The 17,897-nt window shown below is 39.6% G+C and overlaps 2 protein-coding genes across 3 annotated transcripts; one reads left to right on the forward strand and one right to left on the reverse strand.

The window, feature by feature from the left end:
• Window positions 1-365: 365 nt before the first annotated feature.
• Window positions 366-11,128, reverse strand: LOC135089666 (twinfilin-1-like). Of its 2 annotated transcripts, none has more exons than XM_063985562.1 (10): window positions 11,053-11,128; window positions 9,876-9,953; window positions 9,505-9,616; window positions 9,169-9,331; window positions 8,278-8,349; window positions 7,311-7,476; window positions 6,563-6,709; window positions 5,058-5,179; window positions 4,392-4,556; window positions 366-1,839 (listed from the first exon to the last, which is right to left on the reverse strand). In XM_063985562.1, the coding sequence occupies exons 1-9, from the start codon at window positions 11,075-11,077 to the stop codon at window positions 4,392-4,394; spliced, it is 1,050 nt and encodes a 349-aa protein (XP_063841632.1). In that variant the 5' UTR covers window positions 11,078-11,128; the 3' UTR covers window positions 366-1,839. The 2 variants fall into 2 exon arrangements, with proteins under 2 accessions (XP_063841632.1, XP_063841631.1); XM_063985561.1 differs by having other exon boundaries at window positions 4,371-4,556.
• A 2,636-nt stretch (window positions 11,129-13,764) lies between these two features.
• LOC135089665 (TWiK family of potassium channels protein 18-like) lies at window positions 13,765-16,024 on the forward strand. Its single transcript, XM_063985559.1, has one exon. The coding sequence runs from the start codon at window positions 14,195-14,197 to the stop codon at window positions 15,332-15,334; it is 1,140 nt and encodes a 379-aa protein (XP_063841629.1). The 5' UTR covers window positions 13,765-14,194; the 3' UTR covers window positions 15,335-16,024.
• Window positions 16,025-17,897: the final 1,873 nt, after the last annotated feature.

Here is a 17,897-nt window from a genome sequence, read left to right on the forward strand (position 1 = left end):
TGAATGCTTTCTGCCGAAACCTTCTGTTAGTTCCGGGTGGCTGGAGGTAGCCAAGAGGAAAAATTGCCTCATGTAAATCCGCCTTTAGGTTAAAAAAGAAAAAAAAAAAAAAAAAAAAAAACGCGTTCGGCTCAATGAGCATGGTTCATCGGGCTGAGTGGAGACAACTATAGAGTTTGTTTCATGTTTTTCACTATAGCTATTCACTAAGCAGTGGATAGGCACAGGATGCAAACTGAGAGGCTGCTCTACTTCCTTTACAAGGCGAGGAAAATTTGAAATTTTTCTCTTTCATCAGTGCATGTTGGAGAATTGTGGAGTAATGACCATGATTATATTAAGAAAAATGGCAATTAAACCACAACTGTGAAAGTAGGAATTTAATTTTTAAAAATAATCACCACACAAGGATTACATACCTCAATCACACAACAAATACAACTTCATCATATAAAAACTACCTTTAATAGTTCACAGTATTCAAGAAACCCCTTAAAATCATCATGTAACATGTTCTTTTCCAAAAAACCACAAATATCTACTGATTGAAATTTCAGCTCAAATCTTACACAGTAAGAGAGGGCTAGCAAGTGAGAGCCTTAGACAAATGCTGACTATGAAGCACTTTGCCTTTTATTTCTGTTCTCTAGGTGACTACTCCCCAGGATGGCAGTGGTAATGGCAATCCACCTGGCCCAATGGTTCTGCAAGGCTCACACTCAGCAACACAATACACTTCGCAAAGCACAATAGCATTAAGCATTCAAAATGCAATGCTGTCACACTAAAAATCCACAAGGCTTAACAACTCACATAAGCTCTGCTAGCCTTAACAACACATTAGCTCCACAGGATTCAACACCCCAATACCAGCTCTGCAGGCACTATTGCTGCTGTCCTGTAACACCATAGGCCCATTGAGCAAGTCTGTGTTATGGGTAGTCATATACTGTCCACAAATCATACAACAGTTAAGATATAAAAGCTCTTCAAATTATGTAATAATATACAGTATTATGTTCTACCTTGATGTGGGGTTTTGTCTTATAAAGTCCAGACCAGTTAAACTGAGCTCATAACAATCACTTGAAGCAAAGTTTGAGCATAAAATTATGTACTCTATTAACATTTGAGAATATAAATTGGAGGGCAACGTGACTGAAATTGCATTGATAAAATTTGCATTCTGAATAAACATATCAATGTAACAAAAATCTGTTTTGCTCAAAATTCATGCAAATGTTAAAAATAAATATATACATTAACTTTGTAATTATCACAATCAAATTCATGTGTATGTATTCATATTAATATCTCAATATTCTTTTCATACCTTCTAAACATCTTACAGTAAGACTTTCTGACCTTTGGTTGAATTTTCAGCCTCATTATATCTATACTTACAAATATCTGATCTGACAATATCATCATCTCACATTATATTACAGACCAGTGCCACATAAAGCATAAAACAGTAGCATGAAACACATGGGGAAGGCCATACAGATATATCCAGACATAATACAGAACATGGGGGCTCTTATGGGCAATGTTTTACAAATGAAGTTTAAAATCAAATACAGTATATTACATACAACAATGTCAAAATACTGCATGCAATTGTAAAGGCAAATCTTCAACAAGGTAGCTATGAAGTTGGCACTATCAGTGGTACTTTCTTGCCCAAATGAGAAAACAATAAGTTATTAAGAGCTCCAAGTTGTCTTAATAAACACTAAAAGATCCTTGGAGTTTTAGTGAAGAAGATGACAGGTTTGTGGTAAAGAGAGCAGCAACTCACTTTATTTACTCATTCCATCTCATGCATTGGGGTGACACCTGCCAGAGGGGAGAGTTGGGTTAGTCTTGGGTGTGGCTTGGCACCAGAAAAACAAATCACAAGAAACAAAGAGGAATAAAAGCTTTTCTTGGGTCTGAGTTATTCATGCGCGCGCGCACGCACACACCTTCACCGACCCAGCAATATATGGTTTGACACTTTTTTTTCTAACAATGCTGAAATGAGTTTAGATAATATTATCCACATTAATATAACAATTTCTGCTGCATGTCAAGCATAAGCTATGTTCTAATAAAAACTCAGCAATGGTAGGTGTGCACAAAATGAAGATAGAGAAAGAAAAACCTGTGTAGATAGGAAGCCACCATGCACACCAATGATGAATAAGAGAAGCAATTCCACCTGTACTGCTTTCTGTCACATCTACATACGATAATGATATCTGCTAATTTAATTTTGATGAGTTTAAAAATGTTATGAGATCCAATGCCTATATCTAGCAATACTGTAATTTATGTGCTTTTTTAAACGTTGTGAAGGAAGGAATGTAAAAAGAGAGGAAAAAAAAAATAGATGCTATGATATGCAATAATGTTACTACAACTGTAATTTCATGCAATACTGTACACTTACAAAAATCCTAAACCTAAGGACTAGTCTTCGGGTCCCAGGGAATGTGGTATTTGTAGCTGGTTGATCAGCTTTACAATACAATGACAGTACCACAACAGCTTTAGAATGTTACTGTTTATGACACTTTCTTCATTAATTAAAAATGTCAGTCATGCAAAATCCTAATAGACCACTATCAACCAATGGAAATATAAAGCACATTATATTCAGCACGTCTTATTCCTAATTTTTTTTTTCACCAAAATTGTACCATGAAATTATACACAAATAGGTATACATGAAGTAAAAGGCAGACTAATAGTTAGCTTTGGCAATATAAGAGCTTCTGATGACTATGGCCATTTACTTCTTATTAAGAGCTGCATTTTTTTTTTTTTTTATTTCCTCTACACTGTCATAGGTTACCATAAATTCAAGTTCAATTTCCTGAATAGAAAGACCTGTTTGTAGAGCAAAGACTTTACTTGTGTATTATGTTCAGAAAAGATATGATAGACAAAAATCTAACTGGGAAACAAATGTCTAACATTACATTAAGAAAAGCTATAGGAAATTAACTGTAACTAGGTGGAACACATCATGTGCACAACACATACATAAATGCAGAACCTAACAATGTCTTCCATTTCAGCTTAGAACAAAAGTTAAAACTTCCTTTGCATAATATTATATAAAGTAACTTAATAAACACATTTTAAGTTAGTTCTAAAAATGCACTAGCTGTCATCATTATCATAGACTTGCCTTTCCAGTAAATTGAATAGAAAAATATTATTAACTTAACCACTGGATACAGCAAAACAGAAAACCTGAGAAAAGGTTATATTAGTATCACAACTGGACCACTCCAATACCCATGATGTGAGCAGTCTGGTTTACTTCTATGAAGTGGTGCAGATCAAGGTTCTTCCTCCCCCATATTCTCCAAGCAAAGGCCACAAAATTTTTAGCATGCTTGCCTCAGAATATTATGCCTAGATTACCACACCACATGAAGTGTTCTTAGCTACTTAATTGTATTTTTATGGGATTGAGCCAAGCTTGTTGTGTTTATTGTGTTTATGATATTGTTTAATCTTATTTTTCTTTGCAACAGTGAAAGTTTTTGACATACACAATTTGTCAATACATTCCACTAATCTATTCCCTGCCTAAAAAGTGTCAGACTTATGTGCCTGACTTTGATTAATTGATGTACTTATCTATGACTCTGTTAAATTTCTACATTCCAAATATAAATACAAGAAATGCTCATGTTATTAAAGGTTAATGTCAATGATGATTGATTATGCACAATAATTCTTTTGCATTACTGGCAGGAGGATCATATAATAAATGTAACAAGTTTCCACTAAAGTAACTTGTACTTCAATCATACAACAAATTCTACATTTTCGTTAGAAGGATACAGTTTTCCTCCAGCTGAAGTACTACATTGCTCTTACAGTGTCAAGTCCCTTGTGTATAATTTGACCTGAAAACTGAACAAATAAATAATCATACAGACATGTATATATATACAATCCTGAGCAGTAGATATAATGCCTCCACAGGAAATGTTTCTATTAGCTATTTTCTGAAAATTAACTGAAAACAACACCACATACTACTAATGCTAAAAAATCATGATGTAACAATAACAATATTGATAGCACCTATATGCACAACAAGGAACACCTATGGACTCTTTGATATGTACTTTTTTCACAATAAAAGTTACTTGTACAAAACAATAATCTGCATACTGTAATACTGGATGCATATCACACATAGTATACCACTACCAAAAAATACACACTTCAACTTCTATGCGGTCAATATTTAAGACTGATAACAAGAAAATATTTCTTACTTCAAACTATAATTATAGTAAACAGCAGTTAAGATCAACCAAACAAATTAATCTTCTCCCACTGTGAAGCAGGAGCACCCTCACCTTGGGAGGCTCAACCCTCACCTAGGGGTTCCCTTCACCATCCTTGGGGGCCTTGGTCAGCCTCTTGGCGCCTCGGTTTGCTGGGCCTTTCGGTTTGGCAAACTTGGGACGATGAAGATTTTGTTTGGGATGAATCTCATCCAGTAGATACTCCTCTGTTAGTTCAGAGCCTTCGCCTATTTCAAGCTGAAGAACAAAACCTGACTGTCATATCAAATATAGCAGAATCATACATTAAATCTGAGAAAATTTCATGCAGAGGGTCTAATGCAATTTATTTCAGGATGAGATGAACAACATGAAATTATCTTTTCATGTCTCTTTACTATCATGCACTTTACATGCCAAGAATGTTCTGTTTAGGAGCAACCAGTAAAATGAAATGTTGGTTAACAAATTTTACCAAGCACGCAATGTGGTAGATACCTTTCTTGCATAGATATAGATCTTATTCTTTACAACACACATGAGGTAGCATTCAAGGAAGAAACACGGAAGTATAAAAAAAATAAAGGTTAATGGAGTTATCAAAATAAAAAGTAAAATTCTGCTTCTTTGTTTTTTTTTGGAAAAAGCAAAATTACTGATCTCTATTAGTGATATTCTACAGCATGCAGGAATACATACATATATTCTAAACCTATATCTCACAGACAATTAAATAATAATGGTAATACTATAATCTACCTTCTTTGCAATAACCAGGTTGAGTCCATTTTCCAGAAGGTCAATAACAGGATTTTTGCTGCTAGAGTACAACATTCTCTCCTTGATGGGACAGGCATACCCAGGCATGGAGTAGATGAACACTGCAACATACAAGTATAAGAAACACCCATTCTTAAAACTGAACTTGATGGTAGAGTTTATTTGAGCTTATGATATAAAAATTATAAACGTATACACAACAAGCATGAGCATTTCCACTGAATAGTATTGTACGACATCGACATGCATTAGAAAGTAAGACAGGATATTATTAAAATAATAATATTAATTATTATCATTTTAGCATAAGCTTTTCAAGATCAAACAGACACACACACACACACACACACACACACACACACACACACACACACACACACATATATATATATATATATATATATATATATATATATATATATATATATATATATATATATATACACACACATACATATTTCTTTTTATGCAGGAGAGACACTGGCCAAGGGCAACAAAAATCCAATAAAAAAAAAGCCCACTGAGATGCTGGTCCTCAAACAGGGTTCAAAGCGGTAGTAAAAAATTGAAGGATAAGTGTCTTGAAACTTCCCTCTTGAAGGAATTGAAGTAATAGGAAGGTGGGAATACAGAAGCAGGCAGGGAGTTCCAGAGTTTACCAGAGAAAGGATGAATGACTGAGAATACTAGTTAACTCTTGCATTAGAGAGGTGGACAGAATAGGATTGAGAGAAAGAAAGAAAGTCTTGTGTAGCGAAGCCAAGGGAGGAGGGGAGGCATGCAGTTAGCAAGGTCAGAAGAGCAGTTAGAATGAAAATCGTGGTAGAAGGTAGCGAGAGATGTAACACTGCAGAGATGAGAAAGAGGCTGAAGACAGTTAAAGAAGAGTTGATTAGACAAAAAACTTTTGATTTCACCCTGTCTAAAAGAGCAGTATGAGTGAACCCCCCAGACATGTGAGGCATACTCCATACATGGATGGATAAGACCCTTGTACAGAGTTAGCAGCTGGGGAGGGGGAGGGAGGGAGAGAAAAACTGGCTGAGACATCTCAGAATGCCTAACTTCATAGAAGCTGTTTTAGCTAGAGTTTACATTATAAGTAAAGGACAGACTGAGGATGTTCAGTGTAGAAGAACGGGACAATTGAGTGTCAATGAAGAAGAGGGGATATATATATATATATATATATATATATATATATATATATATATATATATATATATATATATATATATATATATATAAGAAACACTGCTACTATGTAAAACAAAATTCCACACTCACAGTAGTATAATGGTTCAGTAACTGAAACTAGCAAACCAAACTACACATTTTCCTTTTGTATGACAAATATTTATTTGAAATAAAAACAACAGATATGCTTGTTACAATTTGCAAATAACAAATAATCAAAAAGTTTATATGAATACAGTACTGAGATCCAAGGATCCACTTACAAAAAGCAGTGACATGGTACTCACAAACACTATGGAAGAAGTCACCCTCATAGTTGTGGTCGAAGCGGTAGAGGTGGTAGCGGGCAGCTGAGTCAGGTACACGGCTCGACAGGCCACTTACTGCCAGAGATTCAGCAGTACTTTCCAGCTTGATCTCCTCAGCTGACATGTCTGTTATGGAAAATAACTCATTTAAACACACCTTTCTGCATATGCAATGGCACTATAGGTCCTCCTATGTATTGATTCCAATTATTCTTTTACTTTGAACATCTATCTAGCTATCTTCTGTATACCAATAAGGTAGCTCAGACTAGACATTGTCTTGTTTCATTATGGGAGTAAGGTAATAAGTTAATGTTTATCCAAGAAAAAGAAAGATGATGCAGGTTACAATACTGCTGGTTTAATAATGAAAGCGAATATCACAGATCCACAACAGAGGATACAGAGAACATGATTATAACTTTTGCTGGTATAAATATAAAGGTTAAATAGCAGAGTGATACTTATACATTTAAAGACCACAAGTTCATCTGAAATTTTAATCTATATATATATATATATATATATATATATATATATATATATATATATATATATATATATATATATATATATATATATATATATATATATATATATATATATATATATATATATATATAATATATATATATATTTTTTTTAGTATACTGCATTTTGTACTGGGAAGGTATATCACACAGGTAGTTGCATATCAGTTACTGTGGTAATAAACAATACAACTCACCTATCTTAAGCTGGACATACTGTAGATTTCCTGTTGTAAAATTCTTGATGGCCTGAAGAGCATTTGGAACCAGAGGGAAGGAAATGCCAGCCATTGTTTGATGTTTTGTATCCACACTGATGTCCACACCCACCTCCTGCTTCTTGATCTCATTTATCTCTTCCTCCTGTAATTGTAAGCAAATACTTCCTCAGCTTTACCATGCCCTGTGTCTGGTTACAACAGTAATAAATGTGTGCATATACAGCAGATCTGAAAGGCTATCAGAAGATTTCTACCTTGTCATCTAAAACCCTATTCATTTGGAAATAACTTAATGCAGGTATAATTTTATCACCTAATCTGGATAAAGGAGATTTCTGAGTACTGTATAAGAACATAAGAACATAAGAAATAAGGGAAGCTGCAAGAAGCGACCAGGCTTACACGTGGCAGTCCCTGTATGAAACACACCTACCTATTTCCATCTGTTATCCCCATCCATAAACTTGTCTAATCTTCTCTTAAAGCTCTCTAGTGTCCTAGCACTAACTACATGATTACTGAGTCCGTTCCACTCATCTACCACTCTATTTGAGAACCAATTTTTTCCTATCTCCTTCCTAAACCTAAATTTTTCAAGCTTGAACCCGTTATTTCTTGTTCTACCCTGGTTGCTGATCCTAAGAATTTTGCTTACATCTCCCTTGTTATAACCCTTATACCACTTAAAGACTTCTATCAGGTCCCCTCTTAACCTACGTCTCTCTAAAGAATGTAAATTTAACAGCTTCAACCTCGCCTCGTAAGGAATACTCCTCATCCCCTGTATCCTTTTAGTCATTCTCCTCTGTACTGATTCTAATAGACCTATATCTTTCCTGTAATGTGGGGACCAGAACTGCACCGCGTAGTCTAGATGAGGTCTGACCAGCGCCAAGTATAACTTTAAAAGTTATAAAAGTAATCACTTCAAGAACAGACCTACCCTGGCTGTGAGCGGCACAGGAGCTGAAGCAGACTTACGGTGGCGGTGCAAGCCATCCAAACTCACATCATCCTGAAATGCAAAACAGTTATCAACAATGAAAATCCTATTAAGGTGTAATTTCTTAATATATAATTTTCATTATCAAATACATGAACAAGTAAAAAAGTAAATACAGTGAAACCTTGGTTACCAAATGTCTCCCTTTTTGAACAATTCGGTTTTTTAACAAAATTTTGAACTCCTTAGTGCTTCAGTTATGATACCATAATTCAGTTCTAGAACAAAATTACTTGATTTCAAATATTAAAAGACGTACCAAAGCCTGCCGTTTATTACTAATTTATAGTTTCTATATCTACTTCGTTTTTATATCTATATTTGGAGGAGAGACACAGAATGTAAGACAGTAATTCAATCTTTGAAATAAGGTAAATGTGATCCTCCTGAAAAGCCTCAATGTAAACAAACAGTTTTAGGCTCTCAGGAATAATCCTAAGCTAACTGTGGCTATCTCAATGACCCCCAATGCCATCACTACTGCACAACTGCATTTTTTCAGCAGCAAGATGTCTAAGTGTTATGATCACCTTAATTTTGGCAGTAAGTGGGCTGCTCCTCTGTGTGTCCCTCTGTAAGGCTTCCTTCACTAGATCGGTCTAAACAGTATCTTCTGATGAGTTCTATGTCACTAAGTTCATTCATTATATCCTTTCTGGCTGCTAAGGTAGTGTAGACTGGTGACTAGGAACAGATTAATCCATTTTACACTGATTACTATGGGAAAAAGTTTTTCTTTTTTTTAACATTTCAGATTTTGAACAACATTCAGGAATGAATTAAGTTCAAGAACTGAGGTTTAGCTGTAATGAGAAAATCAACAATTTCAACCTGCACTGTGCCAAAAATTTCATCCTTGATCTGTGCTGCTCCAAACTCCTTCTTGAGGGTGGCCTTGGTGGAAGCATACAGCATCTTCTGCCTCACTGGCGAGTCATCGGGGGACCAACTGATGAGCACCCACTCATATCCTCCATGTGCCTGACTGTCCAGCCTGAGTAGGACAAAAGTCAATAAATACTAATAAAATAAAAAAAATAGTGAACATTTTCAGCTTTAAAATTTTTTTCTTATCTTTAGAGTACTTTACAGTAATCTACAGTTATAAGTAAATGACCGTAATTATATAATATAAATACTTCAAGTTCAATGACTTCAATAACTCACCTATAAAGAATATATGAAGGCTGCTTTGGTTTCAGCATGGGTAGCACCACTGGGTCATAATCTTCCTCCCAAGACTTGTGAGGAGGTTTCCAGGTTCCAAGGCTAAGGGCCTCTGAAACAGCATAATAAAATGATCTAACATTACATATCTGACCTTAATCATAAAAATATGACAACATATGTTTGCTATAAATATCTACATAATTGTAATGTCATTTGAAATGTCTAAAGCAACCAAGTGTATTATATATATATATATATATATATATATATATATATATATATATATATATATATATATATATATATATATATATATATATATATATATACAAAACATTAAAACCAGATTAAAAAGGGGGAAGGACTACCATCTTCAATAGTGACTGCAAAGGCTCGAACATCCCCATTCCGACAGCTACTGAAAAAGCTCAGCAACTCTTCATTTGCTGAAAGATGAAAGCTTTGTAAGATGTTGAGGAGAGCAGGAAATCTATTAGTATTTATATGCTTCAAAATTATTCAATATATATCCTTTAATATGAGTATATGTACAACATTCATGACTATATCAATGTGGGGGTGGTACCAAAATCTTATCTGAAATCCCATAGTATAATATGTATTAGGAAATCTTAACTATTCTCAGTCATAATTACCAATGGCAGTTCTGTTAAAGTTATGAAACTTACTAGGAACCACAGAACATGAGTCATGTATGTATTCAAAACTTCAATGTTTCTTTGTCACAGGCATTCCATCCCTATACATATTATTAAATATGCAGGAGGGTGTCTTGGAAATGTATCCTGGATACACATGGAGCAGCAATTATGGGCATAGTGGCACTTTAAGGTTGGGACTGATGTATGAGAGAAAGGGGAAGCAAATCTATTTTTCAGATAATGGCAAAACAAGCACAGATCCCCTATGCCTTCCACGACCTTCCCAGAGTGTGACTAGAACTGAACAATGCTGAAGAGTAAATGAGTCGTGGCTCGCTTTCCAGTGCCTTTCCAAGAGCTTTTTATTAAACCAACAAAGCAACACATGCTTTAACGATCAGTCTGATTCCCTTGATCAACAGTTGCTGACCTCATGATAGAAACACTTTAATTTCGCAACGAAGAATCATCCCACCTCCTCTGCGTGCCTGGGAGAGTGACACAGGCGCGCCTGAGGGCTGGCGGAGTTCGGGTCGGTGAAAGTCTAAGAAAGTCTACCTACTCATACAAAGCTCACAAAGGAAACTAAAACAAATACCTCTTTGCAACCTCACTTACGGTAAAGACCTTTATGTTTACAGCCCGGACCACAATATTAGGAGTGAAAGATGCGAGTATTGTCACTATACGAGGACATTTTCAGCCAGGACATGGGAGGAAACGCCCTCGGTCCGCCCACTCCCATCCTAAAACGTCCTTATATAAATTTTCCCTCGTTTCCTAAGCTGTTCTTGGCTGTAATTGAATACCCCGTGGTTTATAAGACAAAAATGCGTCAATTTAAGTTAATCTCTGCTTAAGTAAAGAAGAAATTGTGCAATACCTGTTATGCCTGTCTGGTGTGACATGTTTTGCTCCCTAATTCCAGTTTCGGTCAAGGAGAGTCTCGGTTACCATCGGTCTTATTTCGGCGCCTAGCTTGATGTTCCGTAATAAAATACATGTTATGGTGCTAAAAGCTTCCTATAAATAAAATAGGACAAATTCTAACTCTATTAAGTCTTCTATATGCGAGTAAATAAATTCTTTTTCCACCCTTATAATTCGGTGAAGGAGTGTATCTGTTATTCTGGGTCTTATTTCGGCTTCTCTGCTGATATTGCGTAATAAGACGTATGTCATATTGCTTAAAATTTCTTAGGAATAAAAGCAGTGCACTTTTATAACCTTGTCAAGCCTATTATTATGCGAGAAAATTCGGGCTGTTCCTGATGATGACAATGATAGCGCCTGCCTGAGGCCCTTCTGAAAATACACACGAAACAGAGCGGAAAAAATGAGCTAATGGTTTCACATGTTACGCGTATGTAACCTTCAGTTCAGCTCATCAAACAAGGGGTAGTAGTAGCTCAAGCTTTCTTAATATTTTGTCATTGCTCAATTTATATCAAGGAACGTATTATATCCTTGGTTGAGAGAGAGAGAGAGAGAGAGAGAGAGAGAGAGAGAGAGAGAGAGAGAGAGAGAGAGAGAGAGAGAGAGAGAGAGAGAGAGAGAGAGAGAGAGACGACACAAATAGCTATGTAGGTTAAATAATAACAAGGAAAGAAGAAAACTGTTGGTATGGGAGGCTGGCGAGAGAGGAATACGAGGATAAAGAAGCGTGAGGACTGAGGAACTTACGTTAGAGAGAGAGAGAGAGAGAGAGAGAGAGAGAGAGAGAGAGAGAGAGAGAGAGAGAGAGAGAGAGAGAGAGAGAGAGAGAGAGAATTTCATAGGTGAAAATATCGAAATAGAGTAATGGAGATTTTTTGGAATGCTTGGATTATTATTATTATTATTATTATTATTATTATTATTATTATTATTATTATTATTATTATTATTATTATTATTATTATCAATATTGAATCATTATCATGATGATGATGATCATCATCACAAAACATTGCATTTGTAAGGGATTTAATGGAAGACAAATTTTTTTTTTTTCTCTCTCTCTCTCTCTCTCTCTCTCTCTCTCTCTCTCTCTCTCTCTCTCTCTCTCTCTCTCTCTCTCTCTCTCTCTCTCTCTAAAAAAAAAAAAAAAAATGAAGGCATGATTTTCCTTAATCTGTAGTTTACGTATTTTGTTCCACTTAATTAAAAAAAAATGCTCTCGAGGGAAAAACCATTATACCTCCTGTCTATGTATACATTTTTTCATTTTTTTCTTGTTTTTTCTCTTGGCTAGACCCTCCTTGCCATACTCTCCCCACCTCTCTCTCCCTCTTACTCACTACCCTCGTTTTTTCCCTCTATTCTCGCTCCCCTCCTGAACTTTCTCCCCATATAGCCAATTGTTACATAGCTTCCCATCCTCCATCCCCTCTTCCGCTCATTCCCTTCTCTCTCGCCTTCGCCTTAATGAATTCTAATGTTAAACAATGGAGACGAGAACTATTCTGAAACATTTCAGCACTACGCTTCAACTACTTCTATAAGGCTCTAGTTGAAGTTACGCTGTTTTTTAAAGTGTTTTTTTTTTTTATGGTTCTAGTGACAGATTAACAATATTTCTACATTATTAGCAGGGAAAAAAACTCTTATGAAACCGGCTAATTATCTCTGCGGCATTTGAAAATAGTCGTGGTGAGAAAGCAAAGCGTTTCTGAATGCGGGCGTTAGTCGGGTTTTGGAAATTCTTCGATGATCTCAGAGTTGTTACGGTAGTCTCTCTCTCTCTCTCTCTCTCTCTCTCTCTCTCTCTCTCTCTCTCTCTCTCTCTCTCTCTCTCTCTCTCTCTCCATTCAAGTCATAATGCCTAAAAATAAATACAAAAATAAATAAACTAAAATTAAAATGTTTTCTCATTGTCTCAGGTGATTGAAGTAGGAAAGGTAGGGTGAAGGCTTCGGGGGGTGAATGATGGGGGCGGGGCGTACAAGGTGTGGGTCAGGGTGATGGGGTGATGGGGGTGGAGTAAAGACTGAGGGAGTGATGGTAATGCCAGAGGGCGCCAGGGTATGGGGATGTACGGGGTGGTGAAGGGTTACAGGAGAGAGGTGGATGAGGGACCGTGAGGGGAAGAACTGAGACATGGCTGAGGAAGCGAAGGGGAGGGAGATGGTTGAGGGGAAAGGGATTCTTGATCTAACAATAAACAGTAATGTCGAATTCTATAACAAAGGTATCTTAAGTGTATGTATGTGTGTGTCTGTCTGTGTGTCTGTGTGTGTGCGTGTGTGTGTGTGTTAAGTGCCACGATTAGAACATTACACACTTCCATATCAGCCTATTGACACAGACATACATCCATGCTCATGGAGATACATCTATACATGCATAAATACGCCTAAAGGAAGTCAGCAGTGAGACGTTTGCGAGTACGTTCATGTGTGCGTGTGAGGCATGACCGCCAGGAGCGTTGGTCGCCTGCCAGGTGGTGGAGAGGGATGAGCGCTGGTGGCTTATGGAGGCATAGGGAGGGAAGGAGGGTATTAGGAGGGAGGGAGAGAGGGAGAGATGGAGGGAGGTGAGATGTGGGTAATAAACAGTCGTCAGAAGGTAAGGTAGTTGTGGGGAGGGACGAGGTGAAGCCTTCATCTTTAATCGCAGCCTGGGGTGGTTTCATTAATCTTAGTGCAGGTGTGTGCCCGGGGCGGTGAAGCCAAGAGAGAGGAAAGGCTGGCTGCAGGCTGGTGGCTGGGGCAGAGGAGCAGGCTGGCGGGACGGCCAGAGGGGACTGGGTGTCGCAGTGTCGCTCGCGCCCGGAGTAGAGGCATACCTGCCCGCATACTCACTCTCCCGTGGCTCCCTCCACACCAGCTGTCGCCGCGCTCTCCTTCGCGTGGATATGAAGTCCCAGCGCCTCACACTCGTGCCCTCGGTCCCTCCTGCTGGGTGTAGAGGAACTTGCGGGTGAAGCGACGCGGCTGTGCAGGAGGTTACGTGAAACAAGGTGCAGGCCGGGTGTCTGGCCTGAGTAGACTCTCGAAGGCCATCACTTAGAGCTCCCCTCGCGCGCCATTCACTCAGACGTCGACATGGGCGTTGAGAGGGGGCGCGCCTCCCAGCGATCTCACGGGGTGGCATCCCAGCGTTCCTACGGCACGTCATCCTCGTCCTCACACGGCTCTAAAACCAAGTGTAAAAACTGTTGTCGAAAGTTTGTGTCGTTCATGTGTACGCAGGTGGGCGTGGGTGGACTGGTAGTGTCTTACGCCATCTTTGGAGCATTCGCTTTCACGGCCATTGAGGGGAAGAACGGTCACTGGCAGACCAATCGCACTTCCCTTATCCACAACAACACCATCCGCACGCTGTGGAACTTTACGGAACGCCTCAACGTGCTGCACAAGGACCAGTGGTACGAGGATGTCAACAGCACGCTCCTCGACTTCCAGAAGCGCATCGTGGAGGTGGTGCTGGACGAGGACTACGACGGCAGGAACCACACGGAGGTATGGAACTTCCCGGCCTCCCTCATGTTCTGCCTCAGCGTGTTCTCCATGATCGGCTACGGACACATGACGCCCAGGACAGAGTGGGGCAAGATCGCCACCATTATTTACGCAGTGTTCGGGATCCCCCTCTACATCGTCTACTTCATGAACATGGGACGCGTGTTTGCTAAGTCGTTCAAGTTCCTGTACCGCCTCATGTACCGCTGTCTCAACCACGGTCGGGGCGGCAAGTCAGGGCCCGTGGAGATCGAGGTGGGGGAGGAGGGCGACGAGGCCATCATCGTGCCCTCCACCGCCTGCATCTGGGTCATGATCTTCTATATGACCACAGGCACCATCATGTTCGCAGAGTGGGAGCAGTGGTCTTACCTTGACTCCTGCTACTTCTCCTTCACCTCCCTCGCCAAGATCGGCATCGGGGACTTCGTGCCTGGCTTCGGCGGTGGCTTCGGGAAGGCGGCCAGTCATGACAGCCAGACCAAGCTGATCATCAACTTCATGTACCTGCTGATCGGTATGGGACTCATCGCCATGTGCTACACGCTCATGAAGGAGGAAATCATGCTCAAGCTGAGAGGCCTCGAGCAGGACATCAAGGAGAAGCTCTACATTTGTGGCCTCAAACTTGGTCTGTACGAGGAGGAGCAGTCCTACCCGGAGCCCCGTCCGCCCATGCATCCGAGACCCAGATCCGTGCGTAAGTCAGTACGTCGACGATAGTGGCGGTGGTGGTGGTGGTGGTGCGTGCCAGGCCTTGAGTGACAGGACAACAGTGGCTTCTCGGTGCTGATGGAACTGTGACTGTTTCTAGTGAACTGTATATGAGTGACGCCCAAGCGGGGATACAGATTAAGACGGCGCCAGGGAAGGAGGCAGCGCTCACACCCTCGACCTGCCGTGGTGCCAAGTTCGTCCCCCTGGCGGAGTGGTGGCAGGAGGCGCTGGTCTGGGCTGCCGATACTTTCCTGTGACTTGTAACCTTCCTTTGGGGCACAGGATCGTGTATAGAGGAACGGAGCGCGGCCTCCTATGGTGTATTATAGGGATTCTTTTCTTTCCACCGTGGCCACAAATGATGAACAGGAGGCATAAGTGTGTGTGTGTGTGTGTGTGTGTGTGTGTGTGTGTGCACGCAAGGCATCACGTCTTGCTGCTGCAGGGTAATGGTGGTCTTCATACACAGTTTACGGATCATAATAAGAATAGCTTCTGCGGACCTGAAAATAAACAAGTGCCCCCTGAGCTATTTTATCTTTATTTTATTTATTTTTGTGGAAGTAACACAGATGCATCTTTGATCAAAGCTATATTTGTACTTGGTGTTATATCTACAGTGTACACTAGTGACTGTTAGGAGATGCTGTGCACAAGTCAACCAATAAATAACCCAGAAATATAACGATGTTTCTCTCTCTGTGTTTGCTTACTCCGGTCCACAAGCATAAAGTTGTCTGCCACCCAAATTAAGAAAATGTAGGTGGGTAAAGAAGGGTTTGGGCACGAGGCAGAAATAGACAAGAACAAAGAAACATTTGAAGAGGATGTGATAGTGTCAAGATGAGAGGGTGAAGGTCAGGTGGGAGGCAGTGGTGAAAGAGGAAGGGAGGGAGGAAGGGAGGGAGAGAGCCATGTCGTCGCTAATAAGCAAAAATGTGAGGAAAGAGGAGAAGTAGTAAATGAGGAGCTTCCCAACTGCCTGTGTTAAGGAAGGCACCGCCACGCCTGGGGTCCTGCGTGACACGGAGCGAGTCACGGTACACCTTTAAGATGCCCAGGAACGCGAGTCTGCCGGAGAGAAAAGCAACAGTGATCGTAAACCCAGAAAATGCTTGACTAAGAGCCTCTATTATTTCCCCTGGAGGAGAGAACATACTGTCTCTACGTGTACATTCAGTCACTGTCAGGAGTATGTTAACCTAAATTTAGAGAGAGAGAGAGAGAGAGAGAGAGAGAGAGAGAGAGAGAGAGAGAGAGAGAGAGAGAGAGAGAGAGAGAGAGAGTAAGGGTGACCTAGAATTCCCTAAAAGAAGCCAGGCATGTGCCCCAATAGTCCTAAGGGTGATCTATTTATCGTGACTTACTCACGGAATCTGTGTTATCATTGCGTTCTTTCCATGTATAAACATGTAAATTAAGTATGAAAGGAAAACCAAGAGGAATAGCGTATCTATCTGTCTCTCTTCTTCCCCTCAATGTGTGTGTGTGGAGGGAGAGAAACGGGAGCCAGTCTCAGTCACCTTGCTAACGCTCACAGGATTTCTTTTATCACGATCATCTCTCAAGTTTATGGCTTCAAAACTGTACCTAACTTCTTCCCGAAACCGTGCCACCGAAATAATTCTTGCGTATGCTCGTTTTTATATATTATGAATGTGTGTGTGTGTGTGTGTGCGTGTGTGTGTGCCCCCCCTCCAACACACACACACACACCACACATACACACACACACACACACACACACACACACACATAGACACTCTTGGCTCGTATCCTCAGTGGGACAAGAGACGTACTTAGGTTTTGTAGAGGGACAACACACGGTCTTGGAGGGTGTGCGTGGCGATGACAAGTGAGCTGCCAAACCAAGCGAGACTGATTGACTGCGTCACGTTCAAATCTGCCCTTGCTTCCTCCATACCCGTAACTTCAGTAGTCTATGGTCTTCCACGTGAGACGATACCGTACATACACTTAAATAATCTATCCAGTTATTAACCCTTTCACTGCTAGACACTTTTTTTCATAATTGCTAACATTTTAAACCTTGATTATATGTACTTTTGTCTCTTAAATAGTATTTTGTGGCCAAGAAAAGACAAAATTGATCTTTTATCCTTTTTCCTGTGTTCACATAAATAACACTGACTGTTAAAGGATGATCATAGCAGTGTAAGGGTTAAAGTGCTGATTATCTGCCTGAAAGTGTCATAATTTGCCCTTCACACGTTGAATGAAAGAAAATAAGACAGTAAAGACTTCCGAGATCAGAAACCGTATACCAAAACGATTCATCGTCTCATCGCGGCCGCTTTACACAGGGTACAGAGGGAGCTAATGAGGTTTTCGAGAGTATTTTCATAAGTGTAGTGACAGTTTAATAAGAATTATGAACCATCAATAGGACAAAAACATCCCTGAAAATCCGATTTATGTTCTCTACGGTCTTTGAAAACAGTCCATAAGAAAACCCGAAAAATTTAAGAGCAAGAATGCGAGACCTCAAGGAGCTAAATGAAACACTGATACAAAGCGTGAAGCGCCTATTGTTACCAGCTCAGCGATG

Source organism: Scylla paramamosain, chromosome 33, assembly GCF_035594125.1.
Source record: "Scylla paramamosain isolate STU-SP2022 chromosome 33, ASM3559412v1, whole genome shotgun sequence".
Taxonomy (NCBI): Eukaryota; Metazoa; Arthropoda; class Malacostraca; order Decapoda; family Portunidae; genus Scylla; species Scylla paramamosain.

What these genes read in the sequence shown, in the direction of transcription:
- LOC135089666 (XM_063985562.1), bottom strand. Translation starts at nt 11,077, where the DNA reads ATGTCACACCAGACAGGCATAACAG. An exon ending in TGCAGTCACTATTGAAGATG is followed by an intron (nt 9,617 to 9,875) that starts GTAGTCCTTCCC and finishes ATGCTGTTTCAG; the next exon opens with AGGCCCTTAGCCTTGGAACC. An exon ending in AAATTTTTGGCACAGTGCAG is followed by an intron (nt 8,350 to 9,168) that starts GTTGAAATTGTT and finishes TTTGCATTTCAG; the next exon opens with GATGATGTGAGTTTGGATGG.
- LOC135089665 (XM_063985559.1), top strand. Translation starts at nt 14,195, where the DNA reads ATGGGCGTTGAGAGGGGGCGCGCCTCCCAGCGATCTCACGGGGTGGCA.